This window comes from Phocoena phocoena, chromosome 7, assembly GCF_963924675.1.
Source record: "Phocoena phocoena chromosome 7, mPhoPho1.1, whole genome shotgun sequence".
NCBI classification, from domain to species: domain Eukaryota; kingdom Metazoa; phylum Chordata; class Mammalia; order Artiodactyla; family Phocoenidae; genus Phocoena; species Phocoena phocoena.
Window position 1 is genome coordinate 53,742,207 of NC_089225.1, and position 25,044 is coordinate 53,767,250.

Genomic DNA, 25,044 nt, shown 5'->3' on the forward strand with positions numbered 1-25,044 from the left:
TTCCTATTTCAAGAAACTTGACTGGGAAAGCAAAGAGAGCTAGGGGTGTGGGAAGTATTACAGGATCAAAGTGAGGCTTTTTAAGGAATAAGAGGTATTTGTGCAGGCTTATAGGCTTTTAAAATGTTTCCTGTGCAGGCCTTACAGGACAGTTAACTCTTATGCATGACTAAATAAAAACCAAACGTTCAAAAAGAAAATGCTACAGTTGTAAAGAAAGGGCTGCTGCCACTGTCGTTTTATGGTGCATGGTTGGGCCATCCCCAATTCTAGAGGAAGTGAAGGGGAGCTATGGGGAAGTGTAACCTCTCCTCACCCACATCCACCATTGGCTCATAACCAGAACCAGTGTTGTTGTATGTTCAGACTCCTGCTATCATATCCGCTGCCCCAATCAGTGCTCTCTGCCCCAGATGAGGCGCTATGGGCAGTCTGAGAAGACCAGAGGGTGAAATGGCAGCTAGGGAGAAGGGCCAGAATACAAGTTATGTTGGAATGTGCCAGAGGGCACTGGAGCTGGCATAAGTTGGAGGATTCAGAGGTGAAATCACCCATCCACCCATCTGTAAAGTCCATATAGATTCATTCCGACCCCCACCCCATGCTCCCAGAAGGTGGAGATCTGGCTGCCACATTCATTCATTGATGAGAAAAAGTAAGGAGGACTCATGAGGTTAGACATCTTAAGAAATTTTTAAGGAATCTATCATGGTATTAAGACTTCAGCTGACTTCTTCCATGAGCAGTGAAAATTAAAAACACAAAACTGGCTGAGAATTCAAAGAAGAAGAAAGCAGTGGTGCTTTAAGGGTTGAGTATAATCTTTTTTGGCTGGCTAGGAAGGAGGAGAGAGAATCTCCCCCTGGTGTCGAAGTGGCTATAACAGTGTGTATGATGGGCTAGATGCCATGTGTTAAAAGACTGGAAGTGACAGGAGGGGGAGATGTTTACAGTGCGTGGTCCTTGGCATGTATGAAAATTAGGAAGGAGTGTCTGAAAGCCAAAGTGCCAGGTGAAAACTTTTGACAGTTAATACATGATCGAAAAAGGTATCTGTAGGACCGGTGAGAGCCAATATTTATATTTTCTTTTAAGTAAACTTGAGTAATTTTCCTTTTTTCTTTCTTTTTTTGGAAGGTCCAGCTGTCCTCAGTTAATCCCCCGTCTTTGTCATCACCAGGAACTACAGAAATTGAACAGAGTCTGTCTGGACTTTCTATTAGCTCAACTCCACCAGCTGTCAGTAATGTTCTCAGTACAGGTGTGCAGAAAAATAGATTCTGTTTTCAGTCGACTTCGTTTTACAGGATACTGTTTTCTGTCCCAAGCTGTAGAATTTTAAAAGTTGATGCCAGTGTACTTTGAAAACTGTAAATGTGCTCTGCATTGACAGGCCCTGTCTGAAAGCTGGTATTGAATCATCACAGGCATTTGAACCTCTTTTCAGACAATTTTAGATCTTGGGCTTATCTTGTTGTAGAGTCAGGATTCTACCTTTAATTTCTGTTTAATAGCCCTATTTACTCAACAAATGTTTGCATATCCCCTAAGTAGTAGACACTGGGGATACAAAAGTGAGCAGTTTACCATTCCTTTCCTAGGGACTCAGTCTTGCTCAGGGGACATACGCCTATCTCCTCTTTTTCTGTACTCCTTGTTCTACCTAATATACTCCTTTTTTGTTTGTTTGTTTTGGTGTTTTTCAACAGCTTTCTGGAGATGTAATTCACATAGCATTCAGTTTACCCATTTAAAATATACAATTTAGTGGGTTTTGCAACCATCACCTCAATCAGTTTAGAACATTTCATTACCCGCCAAAAACACCCTGTACCCCGTCACTCCCTGTTTTCCCCCAATCCCACAGGCCTAGGCAATTACTAATCTACTTTCTCTTTCTAATCTAGACATTTCATATAATATGTGTGGTCTTCTGTGACCTTCCTCTCTGGCTTCTTTCCCTTAGAATAGTGTTATCCAGGTTCATTCATGTCATAGTATATATTAATATTTCATCTTTTTTATGGCTAAATAATGTTCCATTGCATGGATATGCCACATTTTGTTTATCCATTCATCGGTTGAGGGACATTTGGATTGTTTCTACTTTTTGACTATTATGAATAATGCTGCTATGAACATTTGTGTACAAGTTTTTGCATGGACATATGTTTTCATTTTTCTTGGTTATATACCCAGAAATTAGAATTGCTTGGTCACATGATACAGTTCTTAACTTCGTATGTTGATAGAGTTTATTTTTCCCTTTCCTTTTCTTTCTTTCTTTCTTTATTTTTAACATCTTTATTAGAGTATAATTGCTTTACAAGTGGTGTGTTAGTTTCTGTTTTATAACAAAGTGAATCAGCTATACATATACATACATCCCCGTATCTCCCCCGTCTTGCGTCTCCCTCCCACCCTCCCTATCCCACCCCTCTAGGTGGTCACAAAGCACCGAGCTGATCTCCCTGTGCTATGTGGTTGCTTCCCACTAGCTGTCTGTTTTACATTTGGTAGTGTAGATATGTCCATGCCACTCTCTCACTTTGCCCCGTGTCCTCAAGTCCATTCTCTACATCTGCATCTTTATTCCTGTCCTGCCCCCAGGTTCTTCAGAACCATTTTTTAAAAAATTCCATCTATATGTGTTAGCATACAGTATTTGTTTTTCTCTTTCTGACTTATTTCACTCTGTATGACAGATTCTAGGTCCATCCACCTCACTACAAATAACTCAATTTCGTTTCTTTTTATGGCTGAGTAATATTCCATTGTATATATGTACCACATCTTCTTTATCCATTCATCTGTCAGTGGACACTTAGGTTGCTTCCATGTCCTGGCTATTGTAAATAGTGCTGCAGTGCACATTGTGGTACATGACTCTTTCTGAATTATCCTTTCCTTTTTTTAAATCTCCTGTTTCCTGGTTTTCTTTCTTTATATACTCAACTAATGTTGAATAAGTGGATGAAATACTGTGACATGGTTTAGTTTTATTTCATTAATAGCCTTTTATTCTTGAGCTCTTTTTTAAATATTTATATCCCAAATTTGATCATATTCCACTTTGTTCTCGAATGGATTTAAAACAGCCCATCAAGATGCAGTTAAGGTCAACAGTATGATCCCTGGAGCTTGTCCTCTAGGTTCAAATCTCAGATCTTTTCAGAGTCTTTGTTTTATTTCCCAAAGATACGTATGAAATTTAAATTTTTTATTTTTTACAATTAAAAACTTGAAACATATTCAAAATTAGATGACTATTAATAAAGATTCATTTGCGTAACAAGTAGAACAACCAGCCCCCACCGCCCAGCATCGCCAGTTATCAGTATGATAACGTACCTCCCTACCCCCTGCTCTTTGCTGGGTTTTTTCCCCAGCTTTATTGAGGTATAATTTGCATACCATAAAATTAACTCACTGCAAGTATAGAATTCATGATTTTTAGTAAATTTATGGAGTTGTGCAATCATCACCACAGTCCAGTTTTAGAGTATTTCTTGGATGACATTAAATATTAATGTCATCAGTATCAAGTCATGGATACATTTGGAAGAGATTTTAAAGTTTATTTCATTCAAGCAGTGTTTGAGTTCTTTTTATGATATTAAGATTTTTTTCTTACATCCCATCAGATGTAAGAAATGGTTTTTTAGTTTATTCCTGGATAGACTTCCCAAGACAGCAATCCAATCTGTGTCTGATAACTCTCACCTGGCTTTGCAGTGAGTGTTCCAGTGCAAAGTGTTCTGGCTTTAGGAGATAGCTGACATCTCTCTTCAAGTTCCAGTTTCTTTTGAGAGGCATTTTAAATCTTCCCTAATTACATTACAGTTATACTTATATTGTCATATATGCACATGCACTGAGATCCCTGGTCTTATTACACTGTAGAGAAATGGTTTCTTGAGTATTAAAAGACAGAGACATAAATAAAGCAGAAATTGCTCAAAGGAGACTGAAAGAAATCAGCATTTTCACTTTGAGTAAATAAATTTAAAAACACTCAGATGTTCTAGCATTATAACATATGAGGACCCACTTTTTGTTAGGCATTTATTTTTCTGTCTTTGCTTTAATTATATTGCTGCAAAGTAGCCCAGACAGTAACTGTAGAAACATTAAAGTATGTGCTTTAAAAAAACACCTCTGTGGATTTGAAAATTTTGGATTAAGAAATTTTCAGAAAATGAATATATCATTTTGAAATGACATTAATCGATGTGATCCTCTCACACTTCCTGTCTCCCTTTCTTTTTCTGCCCCTTATCAGAATGTAAATTTCCAGAAGGTAGTGATTTCTATTTTCTTTATGCTGTAAATTTCCTCAGTGCCTAGAACAATGTCTGACATATAGTAGGTGCCCCCCCCACCCAAACTTTAAAGACTGAACACACCAACCAACCGTCCAGCCCCTTTGAGAATCTGATAAAACAAAGAACCCTCTCCTATTTTTTCATGGCTCCAATTTCTGCAAAAAAGTAAACACATGACTAACTAAATTTTAAAAGCTATCTGAAAATGGTTGCTTCATACTTTCAGGCACAATTCATTCTTGCTACCATATTTAAGCAGATCTCTGTAAGACAAAATCTAGAATCCATGTGCAGTATTACTATTGTTTGGACATCAGCGAAACCTCCCACATGAGTAGGTGGTAAACATTAATAGGTAATCTTCATTAGGTGGTATCGTAAGAGTTACTTGAATGTAAAGAACATGACCACTTCAAGCTAACAGCAGTAAAAGTGGGAATGTACTAGACTTCAAAGGAGTGTCACAAGGAAAGGTCAAAAGGAAATGAAGATTCAGGAAGCCAGGTCATTCTCCCCATCTCTGGAGGTCCACATGCTCTTCTGTCTCTTTCAGGCCATCTACATCATTCTCTTTCACAGACCAGAATTCACTGTTTCATGGGGCATATAGCCCCCCAGCAGCCCCAGGTGTACGTGGCCTTTTAGGTCAGGAGCCCAATAGAGACTGATTAGGATCCTTGTATCCCATTTCCAAACTTCCAAAACAGTTTTCTGATCCAGCCCTGCTTAGGTCAGGAGTAAAACTCTTACCCGGTTTTACTTAGCTGCAGAGGGCTTGCAGAGCCCCCCGCCCTCTTGGCTCACGGTCTGCTAACAGCCATTGCGAAGGGCCAAGGGCAGAGCAGGTGGATGAGCTGTGGCAGTGATGCAGCTAGAGACCAACTGACTAAAGTCACACTGAGTGAAGACCTGACCATGGCAGGAGGGAAGGGACGGAAGACTGTCCGAGATAGTCTGCTCACTCCTTATCAACTGAAATTTTTAAAAGGTTGTGCATTTATTTTAGGTGTACCAACAGTACCATTATTGCCACCACAAGTAAACCAGTCCCTCACTTCTGTGCCGCCAATGAACCCAGCTACTACATTACCAGGTAAGTAGCAGGAGACATATATGTAATAACAATAGCTTTATTGATATTTTGCATCTTAGAAAACAATGAAAAAAATTTCTACCTATGCGGTGACTATTTATGTCTTTTACTCTCATTCTGTCTCTGCTGTAACTTTGTGTTAAGTGAGACCAAGTGGCAATGAACTGCTGTCACCAGCTAGTCACCTGCTGAGCCTTGGGCTCCTTAACCACAGCCAACCATCCTCCCTGCCCCCAGTGCAGCCTGAGGCAGGAATAAGGAGTATATAGACTGTCCGTCCTTCAGCACAGGGCTTTCTGGTTGTTGTTTAGTGAATAAGACATTGTGTCCTGGAGGAGGGCACTCCTTACTTGAGTCTTCAGTAGCTCTAATGTTAGGTTAGATTTTTGTTTATTTCACTTACTGTTCCCAGTGAAGACCAAGTCCCTTTATCCAGCAGATAACGATCAGATATTATTTCAGTGATCAAATATACTTGCATTGTGAGAGCCTTTAATTGTATGGCTAAAGATGTCATTACACAGACATATTAAGCCATTAACCAAATGTGTGCACACAGCAAGTTTGGTAAAATGTTAACATTTGAGAAGTTAGAGTGAAAGATATACATGGGGATTCTTCATATAAATTAGCAACTGTAAGTCTGAAATTAAAAAGGAAAAAGAAAAAAAAAGCCTGAGAGACTGTAAACTTCAACCATCAAAGAAAATCAGTTCCATATTTGCTGAGATAAGTCAGCCCCTTCTCCAAGACATAGGCCAGCATCATTCTTGCTTTTGGGTTCAGAAGTGTGTGTTTGTTTTAACCCTTACCCACTTAGCCTTCTAATCACTTAGGTATAGAAGGATGCTTCACTTGGGAGAGATTTTGTTATTGTTACTGTTGTTATGATATAAAACTGCCACACGGTAAGCGGACTTCTGGTATTCTCACTTTGAAGTGGGTAGTATTTTTTTCAATATGCAAGGATTGGATGGTTTATCTTTTGTTCTCTGCCTTCTTTTCAGGTCTGATGCCTTTACCAGCAGGACTACCAAACCTCCCTGCCCTCCCCAATCTCAACCTCCCTGCCCCGCACGTCGTGCCAGGTGTCAGCTTACCGGAACTCATGAACCCGGGTATGTTGCCCATCTTGCCTTCCTAGGACTCTGTCTAATAAAAAGCTTTATCCAGGAAAGGCAGTCCTCTATTTCAGTCTTTTCCTGGCAAGGGCAGATCAGTTTAACAAATTTCAGCTGCTTCAAATAAAAATCAATCTTTTTTATTTAAAAAGCTTGAAAAAGAAGAGGAGGAGGAATGTCTTTGTGCTGCTCCCCTGCCTGGCTGCCTCTCCTCCCCCTTTCTCCTCTCCTGCACCTGACAGCTCAAGCACACAAAGGCCAGCTGTAGAAATAAAGAGCAGTGGCGTGGCCGTGCTGGGCTGAGTTGGATGGGAGGTGTACGCAGTTCACTCAGTGGGGGCAGATGACTCCCTGTGATTCTCCTCATGTGTTGGGCAGCTGCCACCCGGGAAGTAGTGACACCTGTTTTGTGTGGCCGAGGCTAGCTGGGCTTGCTACTTGATAAATATTCTTCGTTATTAACAAATTTTTTATAACAAAAACTGTGAGAGATTTTAGCTACAAATAGTTAAGTTCACAGATATTCGGAGTGTTTACACTCATATTCTGTGCACTGATGAAAATGAAGCAGCAGAATGTCCCCACAAGTCTGCTCTTCTGGTTAATGATTGCCCAGATTATCTTTAGCTTTGAGATGGCCACAAGTCAGGTCTGACTTTTAATTGCTAATCTCAGGAATTTGGCCCATCAGTGATGTCAACGAGTGATCTTATTACACCCTGGCATTGTCACATTTCTAATGGCCCCTGTTGTAACACTCATCATCTACATGTATTCGTTACCCATCCTCATTAACCCATTTGCTTTTCAGTGCAATGGGTTAAAAAACAAATGAAGTCAATAAGTTCAAACTAATGTTTACTGTCTCAGTGCTCCCTTTGTCTTTTCTTTTGTGCCCTGTATTCTTGGCTTCTGGCTCTGCCCTTTCCCCAGATTGACAGACTCTACGAGTATTAAGGGTTTCACCAGTCCCCAGCTTGCCCCAAACCTGTTTTACAACCTGCTTTTCCTTTGTTTCTTAAAGAAGTAATACTCTTTCCCTTCATCTGCATTTAAAAATCATTACAGTGAACCCGCCAAGTGTCCTATAAATAGTTATACTATAAATATAGTTATAAAGGCTGAGTACTTCTGGTGAGGCTAATGCCAGGGGCTACACAGCAGGCCCTTCCCTTGCGAAACCTTCACAGGAGGCCTGGCCCCTGTGTCTCCTCTTCCTCTTGTCTGTCCAGAGGGCAGCTTAAATCCACCTGCAGCTTGCCCCCGAGAGTGGAGCCCTCCTGCTGGGCACTGGGTGTAGCTGCATCGCAGGCCGGGTGGGCTCCTGTCCATCCTGGCCGGGTGGGCTCCTGTCCATCCTGGCCGGGTGGGCTCCTGTCCATCCTGGCCGGGTGGGCTCCTGTCCATCCTGGCTGGGAGAATCATTTCCTCCCTGAGCTCCGGGCTGAGTCACATGAGGGAACCTTTCCTCCTGGCCAGCTGGTCCTGCAGTGAATATTTAACTCTGTCCTGGCCTCCAACTGAGGATAATCAGAAGTTGTGATTTGTATTGTCTCTCCTCAGCTTCTGTTTCCTTAACGAAATGCAAATTAATAGTCGTGTGATGCTGACTGCTGCTCTTCTAGTGCTGGGAGGATGTGTGATCTATGCCGTTTTTGTCCTAGGTTTGCCACCTCTTCCTTCCCTGCCTCCCCAAAACTTACCTGGCATTGCACCTCTCCCCATGCCATCCGAGTTCCTCCCGTCATTTCCTTTGGTTCCAGAGGTCTCTTCCATGGCAGGCTCCACAGAGCTGCTGTCCTCTCTCCCACCCACCGGCAGCCCACCCTCCGACCCTGTCCCGACCACTGCAAGGGCAGATGCTGCATCCACACTCACCGTGGGTGTGACGCCCCCCACTCCCAAGGCCCCGGCCACTGTTGAGGACAGAGTCGGCGAATCCATCCCAGCCAGCAAGAAGCCCGTCTCTGCGGTTACGGATGCAAATGCCTCTGAGTCACCTTAGCTTTGGACCAGCCTTCGGAATTGGCGTGGTGTGCTTATTTCACCACAGGAGTGTGTCTGGAAATGCAAACTATCGTTAATTTCATACTAGTTTGTACCCTATCTGTAAGCATCTTGTAAATAATTCTGAGGGGAAAACTAAGCAAGAGGACGTGGGTTTGTATCCTGCCAAGTGGGGGTGGGGCTCATGGGCCGGGGAGGGAAATGTCAGGAAGTGCTTGTATTTTAAAACAACCAAAAAGAATTGTAAGGGTGGCTTGCTGCCAGGTTTCCGCTGCCATTCTTGAGGGCGTGCGTCCTTGGGAAAGGTGGCGACAGGGTGTCCACTAGGTTCCCTGTCCTCCTGCTGCCCCTTCTGTAAGAAAATGAAATACTTCACGCCTAATACCCACATGCGGCGTTTCTTGTATTTTGTAAATCATTTGCGAGAATGCAGAGCACCTCAGTAAACGGTGAAAGGAAAAGATATTTTACTTTTTGGTCTCTGTGAGTCACATCTCTATTAAGGTTTACATGAAAATTCCAATGAAAGATGTTAAAGTTACACTGTGTGCACTATTAATTGAACATCTTTTTATTCAGCCTATACACAGGTCTTTGTTTTGAGCTCTCAAAAGTACTCAGACAACATTTTGTAACTGCTGCCGTTGTTATACGTCCACCAAAAAATGGCATTTAAAAAGAAATAAAGATGATGTTCCACAGTTTTAAACCAGAAGGTGGCACTTTGTAGCTACTTATAATATTATAGCTATACTGGGAAGCATAGATACAGCAATAAATTACGGTAGTTTTGCTTTTCTTCTTGTGGTACATTTAAATTACAACTCCTGATTGCCATGGTGCATTCGTTCCTCTCCAGTGCATCACACTGCGTTCATGTAATTTTTCATGTCTGATGTTTGCTGTCTCCTGAATTTTCTAAGAGATGGTAAGTTATGTGGAATTGCTTTATTGAATGAAATTAAATGCATATTATATCTCTTTTTTAAATAAGATGAAAGATTGATCGGTTATTGACTTGGCACTAGCATGAATGTTGCCAGGGGAGCAGCGCGTGGAACTGGTCTGTGATCGCTAGCTGGGAACTAGAGTTATCAGCGCCCACCCAGTGCCAGCCGGTTTTTAGGCTAAGTCCATTTCTGGAGCCAGGTTCATACTTAAAGCTAAATGATAAAAGAAGGCTCCACCTCTAATCATAGCTCCTTCTGTTTGCGTTATAAATATTTCTAGAATATTTCTCGCAGTTAACAATCCTGTTTTTTGAAATGGAGCTTATAACAGGTAAGGAAAATATTCACAAGCATACTTAAATGTTACAACTTTTTACTTTCCAGGATAGGAAAAGTTGAGCAAGTTGTTATTACTTTCTAAAAGATGTTCATATTGTTTTTAAATGTTAAGGAGATACTTCATGGAAAGCAAGTAAGTAATTTTTAAGCTTTAAAGACAGTTTCTTTAACAGTAGTTTTTCCAGTGCAGTGATTCTTAACTCTTGTGAGGTCACAGTTCGCATCTGAGGATGACAGCAGCCCTGATGTCTTCCCAGTAAAATGTCTATAAGCATATAAAAAATACTAAGCTCTGGGGAGAGAGAGGGATTCTTAGTAGTCACTTGGAAGATGGGCACAGACTTGGCCTAGATTGGCTCATTGGATCTTGCTGAGGTGGAAAACACTTTAGATATTCTCTGCTTCCTTCAGAAAAACCAGTTTCGGTGTTTATAGAGAGTAGCATATCCTGTACCAGGGGCCAGAAACACGGATGTAAAAGATAGTGTCCCTACCAGTGGGCCACTCACTGTGGCCTTGTAGAGGGACAGCTCGGGTGGTCAGTGCTCAGGGCACTCGAGGGTAGCGCTCTAACCATGGAGATGTGCCCCGCAGTGAGGATGGCAGTCAGAATTAGCTTTGAACCCCTGGGTCACTCAGTGTGCCTACGTTCATGTGAGAGGCATGAGGCAGTGACAGGGAGGGCGCTGGTCTGAATAGGCCCAGTTATCAGAACAATTCTGAAAATAACAGTGGTTTAAACAAGCAAGTTTATTTTCTCTCCCGTGTTCAGAGTTGGAGGTGGTCTGGCTGAGGCAGGACCAGCCCTTGGCAATGTCAGAGACCACAGCTCCTGCCTTGTAGTTCTGCCTGGTGTGGTTTCCATTGCCAAGGTCGTCACATGGGCCCAGATGGCAGCCAGAGGCCCTGCCATGCCCTCCTCATTCCAGCCAGAAGAGAAGGGCCAGCCCCCCTCTTTGGGGGACATTTCAGAGAAGTTTCACGCAGCACCTTGGCTTACATTCTTCTGGCCAGTGTGAAGTTATATGGCCACTTCTAGCTGAACGGGAGGCTGAGGAATGAAGCCTACGCTGTCATGTACTGAGGAGGAAGAAGAGTGACTAGTGAGGCACCGTGAGCAGCCCCCGCCGAGCCCTCATGTGGTCCCCGCACAGCACCTCCGTTTGCCCAAGATTCGATGGAGCCAGAGGAGGCAGCTTGGCCAGGGTGCTGGGGTGGGAGCAGGGAGATTTCTGAGAGATGACATTTGACATGAAGAATTATTTAGGCAAAGGAGGGGCAGAGACCATTTGAGGGTAGAGGAATGGTGAGGAGTAGAGCGCACAGGGCCAGATCTTGAGTGCCGGGCTGGGGAGTTGGGACTTTGTCTTAAAAACAGGAGTCACTGGAGGATTTCCGTGCGGACAAGCTCATCTGCATTTGAGGAAGTCTGTCTAGCAGTGGAAGCTGGAGGGGCAGTCAGCCCTGAAAAGAGTGGAAAGGAGGGAGGAGCTTCAGAGCAGACGGAGGAGACTTGGGAGGCTGCTGTCACCTGAAGGGACACTTTGCTAGCTGATAGTCTGTGAGGATGATTTTGTCTTTACACTTTGTGTTCCTGTTTTATGCTTAGTCCCATACTAAATGCGCTTACCTTAGAACAGCTGGCTTTAGCTCAATTCCTGAAAATTGAAAAAGAAAGTGAATTGAAAAAGCCCTTCCCCGTTTGTGAGGCAGCAACTAATGTTCAGGAATGGCTCGGCCAGGGCCTGTGGGTGACGGCCTCCCCTTTAATTATCTGACCACCCAGCAAGGGGGGTCAAATTAGAACCACTTCTATGAGAATATGGATTCCTGGGTTCCTGAGTTCTGGAAAGCTTTTCAGAGAATGAGAGACACTAAACACATTTGTCTCCTTCATTATACATGCCCCTCCCCAGGTCCAGTTAGCAGAGGCCCTGCACCACCTCCTGGGTGATAATTGAGACAGGCTGGTCACTTGAAGTAATAAGGCAACAGAAAGTCCATTGTCTGCTGACACTTTGACCACTTAGCAAAGTGCACACGTCAGAGAAGGGATCCTTTTATCAATGATACTGTTTGTAGTAGATCTAGGAAAAACAGTTTCCAGTCTTGCTAACCAACACGTTCCTTTGTCAGCTTCTTACATGTGAGCCAATTTGATTAACTACAAGAATGGGGAAATAACACCAGAACCACAGGCCAGCGGAAGGGCAGGTGAAACCACTCCCAGGCTGGCATCACTTTGGGAGCTGGAGAGGGACAGAGAGAGAATGCACTGTTCACAGGGATGCGGCCAGTGGCAGAGGCACCCACAAGCTCCAGGGCTGGGGACAGAGTTCACTGTCTGTTAAAGAGCAGCTGAGGACTGACCAGTGCAGGGAAAGCAGCCTCTCCAGGGGGTTACACGAGCACCGTGCCCTCTGGTCACTCTTCGCCAGTTCAAACAAAATGGGGAAACACACTCCATCTGCTGGTGGACGTGGGCTCAGGGACTTTGTGTTATTAGAGTTAAGGTTGCACCATATTTCCTGGCACTAGATAGAAACAGGCCTCGACTCGTGGGGTAGATACTGAAGGGAGGAGCTGAGCCAGCCCTGTGCAAAGCCCTTTGTAGGACAGTCTACCCAGTGAACAAGAGGTAGCTTCCTCCAGACTGGTTCCTTTGAGCCACGCTGTATATTTTTATTTGTTTTTCTGTTTGTTTTGTTTTTTTTGCGGTACGTGGGCCTCTCACTGCTGTGGCCTCTCCAGTTGTGGAGCACAGGCTCCGGACGCGCAGGCTCAGCGGCCATGGCTCACGGGCCCAGCCACTCCGCGGCATGTGGGATCTTCCCGGACCGGGGCATGAACCCGTGTCCCCTGCATCGGCAGGCAGACTCTCAACCACTGCACCACCGGGGAAGCCCGTGTATATTTTTAAATGTGAATTAATTGCCAACATTTTAAAATCAGAAAATTTCACATAAATCCAGATTTCTGGTTTCTCTTACCCCACATCTGGCAACACTAGTTCCTCAGCCCCACAAGGAAATAAACGCCCCCTTGAGCCTACACCCGCCAGTTTGCCACCTGGCCCACTGGTTTCTTCCACCTGCCCAGTCCACAGGCGTCTGAAGTTTTATCCTGGTAGGGATGAGTGGGAAGCCTGGGCTTCAAAAAGTTGGAGAGTCCAGAGCCTAGGGGATCCAGGATCAGAAAACAAGATCTTTCATGGACATTATTTTGGATCCATGAATCATGGTGGAATGGGTGCTAAGGTTGACAAAATTTGAAGCAGTCCCTTAAACTATAAACCTGGGGGAGAAATGGGTGTCTGCACAATGTCAGGGACAGTGACAGGAATTTGGGTCTCCCCAGCCTCTTCTGGAAGCCAAGTCTGGGACCAAAAACCCATTAGTTATTTATCTTAACAACCAAATCTCTTGAAATATATCATCAGTTCTCTTTTTTTTTTTTTTTGGTGGAATGCGGGCCTCTCACTGTTGTGGCCTCTCCCATTGCGGAGCACAGGCTCCGGACGCGCAGGCTCAGCGGCCATGGCTCACGGGCACAGCCGCTCTGTGGCATGTGGGATCTTCCCGGACCGGGGCACGAACCCATGTCCCCTGCATCGGCAGGCGGACTCTCAACCACTGCGCCACCAGGGAAGCCCCATCAGTTCTCTTTTTTAGGGACCAAGGAGTAGGTAATGAGAGGTCCTGCCTGAATTCCTGAGTGGCTTCCTTGCCCTGTGCTCTATGGCCTCGAATCCTGGTGAGAGGCAAGCCGCTTACAATTGCCCAGCTCTGGCCAGGCTGGCCCAGTTTGAGACTGGAATTAGTAAGTCTGCCTGAGGTTGGGGGGGGGGGGGGCGGTGAGGAAAACATCGCCGAGGAACACTCTCATTAGGGTGCCTGGGGTGGGGTTATGGGAACTTCTCATACACTTGTACATCAACAGAATTTTTAAAGACATATTTGAATTACTTTTCAGTCAACAAAAACAATAGGGTTATTTTCACGTAGGAGAGAAATGGGAGACTTACAGAGCCAGGACTGCCTAGCCTGGAGGGGAGGTGCTGGCCTTTGGCAGCAGCATTTAAAAGCTTGCCACTAAGAAATCCCTAGCACTGGCCCTAGATTAGAATTATCAGACATCTGCCGTAATAGACCTGCACTGTAATGATCTGTGACATTGTGTCTGTAAATCAGTTTGGCCAGAAATGGCCCTGTGTGGTTCAGATAGCTCTGCTGAGCACAGAGACACGATGGCAAGAGTTCACACTGTTTCTAGGAATTGTTCTGGCATTTAGATCTCCGGAAATGATGCCAGCTGTCAGGTATATGAAGTATTCGCAGTTCTAACACTGTTTCATTTGAGAGCAGCAGCTGAAAAACCTGTGTGCTTTGGGGCGATGGGGAACATAAATGTGAGAGCAAACGCCATCTGTCTTGTTAGGGAGCTGAATAAAAGCAAGAAGAAGCAGGTTCCTATTGCCTGAGTCGGGGGGGGGGGGGGGTGGTTCAGAGCTCGTTGTGATTTTAATAAAGCATTTACCCTCCTTGTCTCTCCCAAGTTTTTGTTTTTCTTTTTCTGGTATGACCAGAAATAAAAAGGGTATGAAACGTCAGAGACAGTGAAATCTATTTTTCCAAATTCAGATCTCTACTAGGCAAATGCTGTCACGTGAGATGAGAACCCCACCCACTGGGGACTTGCAGGAGGGGACAGGTGAGGGGTGACTATGGCCATGGAAGGAGGCAGAAGAGAGAGAGAAAGAAGAGGGGCCCCTGGGCAGGCACAGGTTCTAGACTTGATCCCATGGACTGGTGTAGCCCGTTGTCCGTGGAGGAAATTTTTGTTTTCTAATTTTATTACCTATATATTTATTTTAACATATATTGGAAAAAATAGATCTGCTTCATAAGATGAGGCTAAAGTAGCCTCCTTTATAAATAAACTTTAGTGAGAAAGGAATCAGTTTAAAGAGAAGCACTGAGTTGACAACAGGTTCCAAGCGGCGAGTTGGGCACGTTTTTCTACTAATTCTCCCGGGCATCCCAGCAGGTGGTACTGCTCTCTCCATTTACCAGAGAAGAAACCTCCAGTTCACACAGCGGGAAACTTTGGGGTAGGAGCTGACTCCTGGTAGGTCTGTCTGCTCCCAAGCCTCAGTTCTGTCCCCACACACCGGGTTGGTCGCAGGGCCCAACACTGACTTCTGCCCAGGGACTTCTGTTGTCTCCAAGGCCACGTGGAACGGGAGCCCGGCCCGCAGTGTGCGCCTCGGCCACCAGGTGGCGCCGCAAGCCCGGAAAAGCCGCGCCCCGTCCGAGGCCGCGGGGTCTCCGGGCCGGCCTCGCAGGGCCCCTGGGCGGGGCTGGGGCGTCGCGGGAGCGGCCCCAAGGGTGTAGGCGCTTTTTTGTTCTTTGGAAAAGGGCTCGGGGACTTAGTCCCGTACTTCCCTTCCACCGCAGACGAGTTCCTCTGCGTGGGGTTGCAGAAAAGCACGGGTGCATTCACCAAAAGGAGTCCTCTTTCAACATAATTTTAGAGTAAATAGATCAACCTGAGGATCGTTAAGATAAAGATGAAAAGCCCTACGGCTGTCTGTGAACCCCTTAGATACTTCAAGAAAAACGTCAGAAGTCTGAGGACCCGGTGGGGGAGGCGCAGGGTCTTGCTCCCCACCATTCCCAGCCCCCATCCTCCCTCACCCTCGGCCCCCAGCCCCAGGCTCCCCACTGAGGTTACGGCCTGTCTGTGATGGGTGCACCTCCCACCGCCCACCAACCCTCCGAAGGCAGAAGGGCTCGAGGCCCCGCTCATCCTCCGCGCACCTCCGCGGGGCACACACTCCCGCCTCACAGGCCCGGGAGCACCTACTGGGGCAGCTGGGTTTGGGCCCAGGTGATCTGAATCCACAGGCTTCCCCCCCCCCCCCCCACGCTGCTGATAATGAGCAATTTAGTATCCACTGTGCTAAGTGTAAGGCACGAGGAGCCCGGGAGCGGGATGATTTCCACGGGAGGAGGTCTGAGGACGCTTCCGGGGGAGGTGACGTCAGGGCTTTGCGGGACGGAGAGAGGCTTTTAGGCAAAGTAGAACCGCATGGTCCGCAGAGGCAACAGCGTCCGCAGTGACACGAAGAAGGTACGTGGCACACGGTATGTTCTGGAACCGCACATTGCTCTGGGTGGCTGGAAAGCGAAGGGCGACCTCTGGAGTAGCAGCAGTTGCAGCTGGGGGTTGGAGGGGAGCCTTGGGTGCCAGGGAGCTCAGACTGTACCTTAATGGGGAGTTGATAGAAGCTTTTTTGTTTTGTTTTTGCAAGGGAGTAAAGAGTTTGCCCTTTACAAACATCAGAGGTTTGAAAATCTTCCCTTTTAGCAAGCCTTTTTTTTTTTTTTTTCCGGTACCTGGGCCTCAAACTGTTGTGGCCTCTCCCGTTGCGGAGCACAGGCTCCGGATGCGCAGGCTTAGCAGCCATGGCTCACGGGCCTAGCCGCTCCGCAGCATGTGGGATCTTTCCAGACTGGGACACGAACCCGTATCCCCTGCATCGGCAGGCGGACTCTCAACCACTGCGCCACCAGGGAAGCCCTTAGCAAGCGTTTTTTAAATGAAGTAGGTGGAACATAGACTTAAAAATCAAAAATTAAGGTGGAACTGCTGGCAGCTTCCCTCTAAGCAGGAGGGGAAAGCGTGGGAGGCATCCCTGAGGAACTGGCCTCAGTCACACCAGAGCTGCCCTGCGGGGGGAAGAACCCATTCCCATCCCCAGCGCCCTGCTCTCGGTGTGGCTGGGGAGCCCCTTCACTTTCTCCTGGTCTGTAGAGGTCTGGGAAGAGCCAGAAACCCAGTGGGGTGAGGCCTCTTCCTCTTCTGCAGCCCCTCTCCAGGCAAGGCAACCCTTTACACCTGGGTGCAGAAAAGCAACCGACGGACCCGTGCTTTCTCAGCCCTGCGGGATTAAAAACATTACCGATGTACATGGCTCAGGGAGAGAGCTTGGGAGGCCTTGGAGATCTTCTCCCTCAATTTCTCATGTTACAGATGAAGAGAGTGAAATCCAGAGAGGTAAAATGACTCTCCTTTGGGCTCACAACTATAGGGCTGGTCGAGCTGGGGCTGGTACCCAGGTGGAAATAGGAACCATTCATTTGTTCTTTCAGCCTGGCTGCAACCTGTGCGGTTGAGGGAATGGGATGGGTGGGTAGCTCCCAGCCTCGTGGGAAACACGCAGATACGGAGGCAGCTGGGGAGCTAGGGTAGAGGTAAGCTCGAGGTCCTGTGCCCGCGCCTAGGGGATGGTCTTAGCGCACGCCAGAGCTAACAGTACCCTCATTTTTATCAGAATTTAAAATGCCAGCGATTTTGTCAGCAGTGAGACAGTGCAGTCATCAGGATTCTTAGCTGAGATAAGAACCCCATTTGAAGCAGCCTAGTCAGTCGGTGGCCATTTAACCGCGGGCTCCTGGAGGAGCTTCAGCCGCTGGAGGGGAGCCACACGTCTGGGCTGCAGCTCTCTCTGGGCACTGGCGTCTTTCTGCCCCTGCAGACTGGTGGACAAGTGCATGCGGACGGGATGACTCAGGTTGGAAAGTGCTGCAATGTGACATTTGAGGAGGGGAGGCCGCCCCTAGGGTTGCACCTTCTGTTGTCGCTCGTTGGTGGCAGGGACAGTGTCCGGTTTAACCGTCTCTGCAACACCTAGCACATCGCTGGCTCACAGCAGGCACCTGACTTCTGCTGAATGAGCGGCCATAAGGATGTGTCCTCATCTAGCTTGGAGTCTAGCCATGGGACCCAGATGAGAGTGAGTCCGTGCGGTGAAGGTTAGAGTAGGACCGGCAGAGAGGGCGCCCACCCCACCTGAACTTCCCCAGGCCTGGGACCCTCAACAGGGATGTGAGGGCGGAGAGGCACGCCTTCCTGGAGGAAGTACAGAATGCGGCAGGAGGGAGACCACAATCGTCCCTCCGCCAAGGGGCGACAGTTGTCAGTGGGGACGAGAGGGGGATCTGGTGGTGTGCTGTGCATGTGACCTAGGGTGACAATAGGGTGAGGGCTGCGCACAACTGCTCTAACACCCAGGTCACAGACTCTGTATTCTCTCATTCCCCATCTAATTGGGGTGGGGGAGGGGCGTGGGTTGGTTTGTTTTTGTTTTAGGATTGGGGGCTTAGCTCTTTGCTGAAGAGGAAACAGGAAGTTGTGGGAAGGAATTGAATCTAAAGAGAGTCTGATGGGATTCTTGCTCTCAAAAGATGATATTCAGAGATTTATTCTTTTACTTATAATAGATTGGGAGAATTCATAGAACTTTATTTATTTATTTATTTATGGCTGCATTGGGTCTTCGTTGCTGCGCGCTGGCTTCCTCTAGTTGCGGCGAGCGGGGGCTACTCTTGGTTGCAGTGTGCGGGCTTCTCATTGCGGTGGCTTCTCGTTGCAGAGCATGGGCTCTAGGCACGCGGGCTTCAATAGTTGTGGCACGCGGGCTCAGTCGTTGCAGCTCACGGGCACTAGAGCGCAGGCTCAGTAGTTGTGGCCCACGGGCTTAGTTGGTCCGCACCATGTGGGATCTTCCCAGACCAGGGCTCGAACCCATGTCCCCTGCATTGACAGGCGGATTCTTAACCCCTGCGCCACCAGGGAAGTCCCCATAAAACTTCTTAACTGAGAAAAAATTAAAACCTCGAAATATCTGAAACACGTGAGATACTAGCAGCTCTTTGTTCTCTTAAGAGAATGGAGTGGTGTCTGGAGAGAACTGCATTATATAAAATATTGGCAAAAGTATCAATAACATAATCTTGGGGGGATTTAAGTTCATACATGTAATAAAAATGACTCAAATTATTAGAGTACCTTTTTGGAGAATTACCAAGGAAAGATTTTTAGCTTAAGTGATTTCCAGTTTTTCACAGCTAACATTTGTCCAAAAGTTTCTCTTTTGAAGAGTCAAGGGGAATGGATAGCGTTAAAGTATATCTATGAGCTGCTTCAGATTAGAATTTCCTAAATACCCGGAGTATTGCCAGCTATTATTGCCAGTATTCTCAGTTTTCAGCCCAGGGTATGCTTTGGCACTTTTGATAGTTTGGGGGGTGTGACTATGTCATGTTATTTCATTTCTGAAGTGAGGAGTTGTTACAGTGAAATGATCTTAGTTATTTTATGCTAGAGTACCACAGACGTTTGACTTTTCTATGTACCTCTTTTTATTTTTTTCAGTAGCACTTATCACATTATTGTCTTACCGCAATATAATTTCACTTTTTTGTGTGTGATTCTCTGTTGTCTGTTTCCTCTATTGGATTCTATGTTCCAGAAGGACACTTTTCTGCTTTCTTCTGTATCATCAGACTCCAGAGTGTCTGACATAGAATACATGCTCTGTAAATTCTTGTTGGATGAATTGGAAGGATCTTTGAGGAATTTTAGATTAGGCTAGATAAGAACCCATTTTACAGCATCCCTGAGTGTATTATTTTCTAAATGCTCAAAGCGCATTTGTAAAGGATGGGATTCTCATTTAGCAGTTTATATCATTTAAAAGATATAAGCTGCTAAATCCCTCCCATTTTGAAAATCCTTCCTTGATTTACTTGAATTTATTCATAACTGAAACCACTTAGATATGTTGACTTGTCTGATTTTCCAAGCAACTTTTTTTCCTTGAAGAAAATAATATATGACATTTTACCTTTATTTGAAGATGAAGAGATTGGGGTGAAGTAATATTTCTTGAGATATAATTGACATATAACAGTATATTAGTTACAAATGTACAATATAATGATTCCATATTTGTACATATTGCAAAGTGATCACCACTATGTCTCGTTAACATCTGACAGCATACAGCATTAGAAATTTTTTTTCTTGTGATGAGAACTTTTAAGATGTACTCTCAGCAACTTTCAAATATACAATAGTATTAAGTATAGTCATCATGCTGTATGTCACATTCCCTTGACTTATTTATTTTATAACTGGAATATGTACCTTTTGACCCCCTTCACACATTTCATTCACCCCTTACCCATCAACCACCAATCCTCTATCTATGAACATGTTTTTTTGTTCATTTGTTTAGATTCCGCACATAAACGAGGTCATATGGTATTTGTCTTTCCCTGTCCGACTTATTTCACTTCCCATAATTCCCTCAAGGTCCATCCACTTTGTTGCAAATGGCAAGATTTTATTCTTTTTAATGGCTGCATAATATTCCATTATATGTATATTTATGCCATTTTCTTTATCGTTTCATTCTATCAGTGGACACTTAGGTTCCTTCCATGTCTTGGGTATTGTAAATAATACCGCAGTAAACATGGAGGTGCAAATATCTTCAAGTTAGTGCTTTCATTTTCTTCAGATAAATATCCAGAAGCAGAATTGCTGGATCATAATGGTAGAATAATTTTTAAAATGTTTATCTATTTCTTTATTTATTTGGCTGCGTCAGGTCTTCATTGCAGCATGCAGGATCTGTTTTTTTTTTTTTTAATTTATTTCTAGGTGTTTTATTCTTTTTTTTTTTTAACATCTTTATTGGGGTATAATTGCTTTACGATGGTGAGTTAGTTTCTGCTTTATAACAAAGTGAATCAGTTATACATATACATATGTTCCCATATGTCTTCCCTCTTGCGTCTCCCTCCCTCCCACCCTCCCTATCCCACCCCTCCAGGCTGTCACAAAGCACCGAGCCAATATCCCTGTGCCATGCGGCTGCTTCCCACTAGCTGCACACAGGATCTTTACTTGCAGCATTTGAACTCTTAGTTGTGGCATGAATGTGGGATCTAGTTACAAAACCAGGGATGGAACCTGGGGCCCCTGCATTGGGAACATGGAGTCTTAGCCACTGGACCACCAGGGAAGTCCTAGAATAATTTTTAACTTTTGGAGGAACCTCCATACTGTTTTCCATAATGGCTGCACCAATTTACAATCCCACCAACAGTGCATGAGGGTTCCCTTTTCTCTGCATCTCAGCAACACATTTATTGTCTTTTTGATAATAGCCACTCTACAAGTATGAGGTGATATTACAGTTTTGATTTGCATTTCCGTGATGATTAGTGATGTTGAGCACCTTTTCATGTACCTGTTAGCTATCTGAATGTCTTCCTTGGAGAAAAGTCTACTCAGATCTTTTGTCCATTTTTTTAAACTGGATTGTTTAGTTTTTTGCTATTGAGTTTTATGAGTTCTTTATATATTTTGGATATTAACCCCTTATCATATATATGACATTTGCAAATATTTTTCCCACTTGGTAGGTTTTTTCATTTTGTTCATGGTTTCCTTTGCTGTGCAGAAGCTTTTTTTTTTTTTTTTTTGCAGTATGCGGGCCTCTCACTGTTGTGGCCTCTCCCGTTGCAGAGCACAGGCTCAGCAGCCACGGCTCATGGGCCTAGCCACTCCGCGGCATGTGGGATCTTCCCGGACCAGGGCACGAACCCGTGTCCCCTGCATCGGCAGGCAGACTCTCAACCACTGCACCACCAGGGAAGCCCCAGAAGCTTTTTTATTTGATGTAGTCCCACTTGTTTACTTTCGCTTTTGTTGCCTTTGCTTTTGTTGTCAAATACAAAAATGTCCTCACCAAGACCTATGTCAAGGAGCTTACCACCTGTTCTTCTAGGAGTTTTATGATTTTAAGCCTTAAGTTCAAGACTGTCATCCATTTTGAGTTACTTTTTGTGTATGAGATAAGATAGTGGTCCAGTTTCATTCTCGTGTATGTGGCTGTCTAGTTTTTGCAACACCACTTATTGAAGAGACCGCCCTTTCCCCATTGTATATTCTTGGCTCCTTGTCATAAATTAATTGACCATATATGCATGGGTTTATTTCTGAACTCTCTATTCTGTTCCATTGATCTATATTTGTGTTTGTTTTGATTACTATAGCTTTGAAATATAGTTTGAAGTCACAAAGTATGAGGACTTAAACTTTGTTCTTCTTTCTCAAGATGGCTTTTGCTATTTGGGTCTTTTGTGTTTCCATATGAATTTTAGGATTTTTTGCTCTATTTTTGTGAAAAAAATGCCATCGGAATTTTGATAGGGATTGCATTGAATCTGTAGCTTGTTTTGACTAGTATGGACATTTTAGCACTATTCTTCCAATCCATGAACATGGAATATCTTTCCATTTATTTGTGCCTTCTTCAGTTTCTTTCATCAGTGTCTTATAGTTTTCAGTGTACATGTCTTTCATCTCTCTGCTTAAAGTTATTCCTAGGTATTTTATTCTTTCTGATGCAATTGTAAATTGGATTGTTTTCTTAATTTCTCTTTGTGATAGTTATTACTGAATAGAAACACAGTAGATTTTTGTGTGTTGTTTCAGAATCCTGAAAACTTATTTAATTTGTGATTAGTTTTAACAGTTTTGTGTGTGTGTGGAGACTTTGGGGTTTCTATATATCATGTCATCTGCAAATAGTGGCATTTTTACTTCTTCCTTGTGAATTTAGATGCCTTTTATTTATTTTTCTTGCCTAAATGCTCTGGCTAGGCTTTCCAATATTATATTGAATAAAAGTTGTGAGAGTGGGCATCCTTCTCTTGTTCCTGATTTTGGAGGAAGAGCTTTCAGGTTTTCACTGTTGAGTATGATGTTAGCTGTGAGCTTGTCATATATGGCCTTTATTATGTTGAAATATGTTCCTTCAAGGCTACTTTGTTGAGATTTTTTGAATCATAAATGGAAATTAAATTTTTGTCAAATGTTTCTTCTCTATCTATTGAGATCATAAGATTTTTAAATTTAATTTTTATTTTATATTATAGTTGATTTGAAATAGTGTGTTAGTTTCAGGTGTATGGCAAAGTAATTCAGTTATATATATCCATATATCCATTCTTTTTCAGATTCTTTTCCCATATAGATTATTACAGAATATTGAGTAGAGTTCCTTATGCTATACAGTAGGTCCTTATTGATTATTTATTTTATATAGAGTAGTGTGTATATGTTAATCCCAAACTCCTGATTTACCCCTCCCCTTCCTTTCCCCTTTGGTAACCATAAGTTTGTTTTTGAAGTCTGTGAGTCTGTTTCTGTTTTGTAACTAAGTTCGTTTGTATCTTTTTTTAGATTACACATATAAGTGATATCATATGATATTTGTCTTTCTCTGTCTGACTTACTTCACTTAGTATGATAATCTCAAGGTCCATCCACGTTGCTGCAAATGATGTTATTTCATCATTTTTAATGGATGAGTAATATTCCATTGTATATATGCACCACATCTTTTTTATCCATTGTGCTGTCAAGGGACATTTAGGTTGCTTCCACGTCTTGGCTATTGTAAATAGTGCTGCAATGAACATTGGGGTGTATGTATCTTTTTGAATTATGGTTTTCTCCAAATATATGCTCAGGAGTGGGATTGCCGGATCATATGGTAGTTCTGTATTTAGTTTTTTTTTGTTTGTTTGTTTGTTTTGTGGTACGCGGGCCTCTCACTGTTGTGGCCTCTCCTGTTGCAGAGCACAGGCTCCGGATGCACAGGCTCAGCGGCCATGGTGCACAGGCTCAGTGGCCATGTCTCACGGGCCCAGCTGCTCCATGGCATGTGGGATCTTCCCGGACCGGGGCATGAACCCGTGTCCCCTGCATCAGCAGGCGGACTCTCACCCACTGCGCCACCAGGGAAGCCCCTGTATTTAGTTGTTTTTTTTTTTTTTTTTGTGGTACGCGGGCCTCTCACCGTTGTGGCCTCTCCTGCTGCGGAGCACAGGCTCCGGACGCGCAGGCCCAGCAGCCATGGCCCACGGGCCCAGCCGCTCCGCGGCATGCGGGACCCTCCCAAACCGGGGCACGAACCCGCGTCCCCCGCATCAGCAGGCGGACCCCCAACCACTGCGCCACCAGGGAAGCCCCCCTGTATTTAGTTTTTAAAGGAACCTCCAAACTGTTCTCCGTAATGGTTGTACCAATTTGCATTCCCACCAAAAGTGTAGGAGGATCCCCTTTTCTCCACACCTTCTCCAGCATTTATTGTTTGTAGATTTTTTAACGATGGCCATTCTGTCCAGTGTGAAGTGATAACTTCATTGTAGTTTTGATTTGCATTTCTCTAGTAATTAGCGATGTTGAGCATCTTTTCATTTGCTTGTTAGCCATCCATACGTATTCTTTGGAGAAATGTCTATATAGATCTTCTGCCCATTTTTTTATTGGGTTTTTTAAAAAATTTATTTATTTATTGGCTGTGTTAGGACTTCATTGTTGTGTGTGGGCTTTCTCTAGTTGCAGCGAGTGGGAGCTACTCTTCGTTGCAGTGCACAGGCTTCTCATTGTGGTGGCTCCTCTTGTTGCAGAGCACAGGCTGTAGGCGCACGGGCTTCAGTAGTTGTGGCATGGGGGCTCACTAGTTGTGGCTCGCAGGCTCTAGAGTGCAGGCTCAGTAGTTGTGGCGCATGTGGTTAGTTGCTGCATGGCATGTGGGATCTTCCCAGACCAGGGCTTGAACCCGTGTCTCCCTGCATTGGCAGGCAGATTCTTAACCACTGCACCATCAGGGAAGCCCAGGTTGTTTGCTTTCTTTTTTTTTACAATTTTTTTTTTTTGCGGTATGCGGGCCTCTCACTGTTGTGGCCTCTCCCATTGCGGAGCACAGGCTCCGGACGCGCAGGCCCAGCGGCCATGGTTCACGGGCCCAGCCACTCCGCGGCATGCAGGATCCTCCCGGACCGGGGCACGAACCGGTATCCCCTGCATCGGCAGGCGGACTCTCAACCACTGCGCCACCAGGGAAGCCCTGTTTGCTTTCTTGATAGTGAGCTGCATCAACTGTTTATATATTTTGGAGATTAATCCCTTGTCAGTCACTTCATTTGCCAATATTTTCTCCTATTCTGTGGGTTGTCTTTTTGTTTATGGTTTCCTGTGTTGTGCAAAACCTTTTTTTTTTTGCGGTACACGGGCCTCTCACTGTTGTAGCCTCGCAGACTCAGGGCCATGGCTCACGGGCACAGCCGCTCCGCGGCACGTGGGATCCTCCCGGACCGGGGCACGAACCCGTGTCCCCTGCATCGGCAGGCGGACTCTCAACCACTGCGCCACCAGGGAAGCCCTGCAAAAGCTTTTAAGTTTAATTATGTCCCGTTTGTGTGTTTTTGTTTTTATTTTCATTACTCTAGGAGGTGGACCCAAAAAGATATTGCTGCAGTTTATGTCAAAGAGTGTTCTGC

General features: G+C 44.8%; 1 protein-coding gene across 1 annotated transcript in view; it reads left to right on the forward strand.

Moving 5' to 3' along the window:
- Positions 1 to 9,255, forward strand: part of GORASP2 (golgi reassembly stacking protein 2) — a 29,239-nt gene extending 19,984 nt beyond the window's left edge. The window contains exons 7-10 of the mRNA XM_065880623.1: positions 1,138 to 1,261; positions 5,332 to 5,418; positions 6,426 to 6,536; positions 8,204 to 9,255. Coding sequence (XP_065736695.1) covers positions 1,138 to 1,261; positions 5,332 to 5,418; positions 6,426 to 6,536; positions 8,204 to 8,544 — 663 coding nt within the window. The 3' untranslated portion in view covers positions 8,545 to 9,255. The remainder of the gene's footprint in view (positions 1 to 1,137; positions 1,262 to 5,331; positions 5,419 to 6,425; positions 6,537 to 8,203) is intronic.
- The last annotated feature ends 15,789 nt before the right edge of the window (positions 9,256 to 25,044 follow it).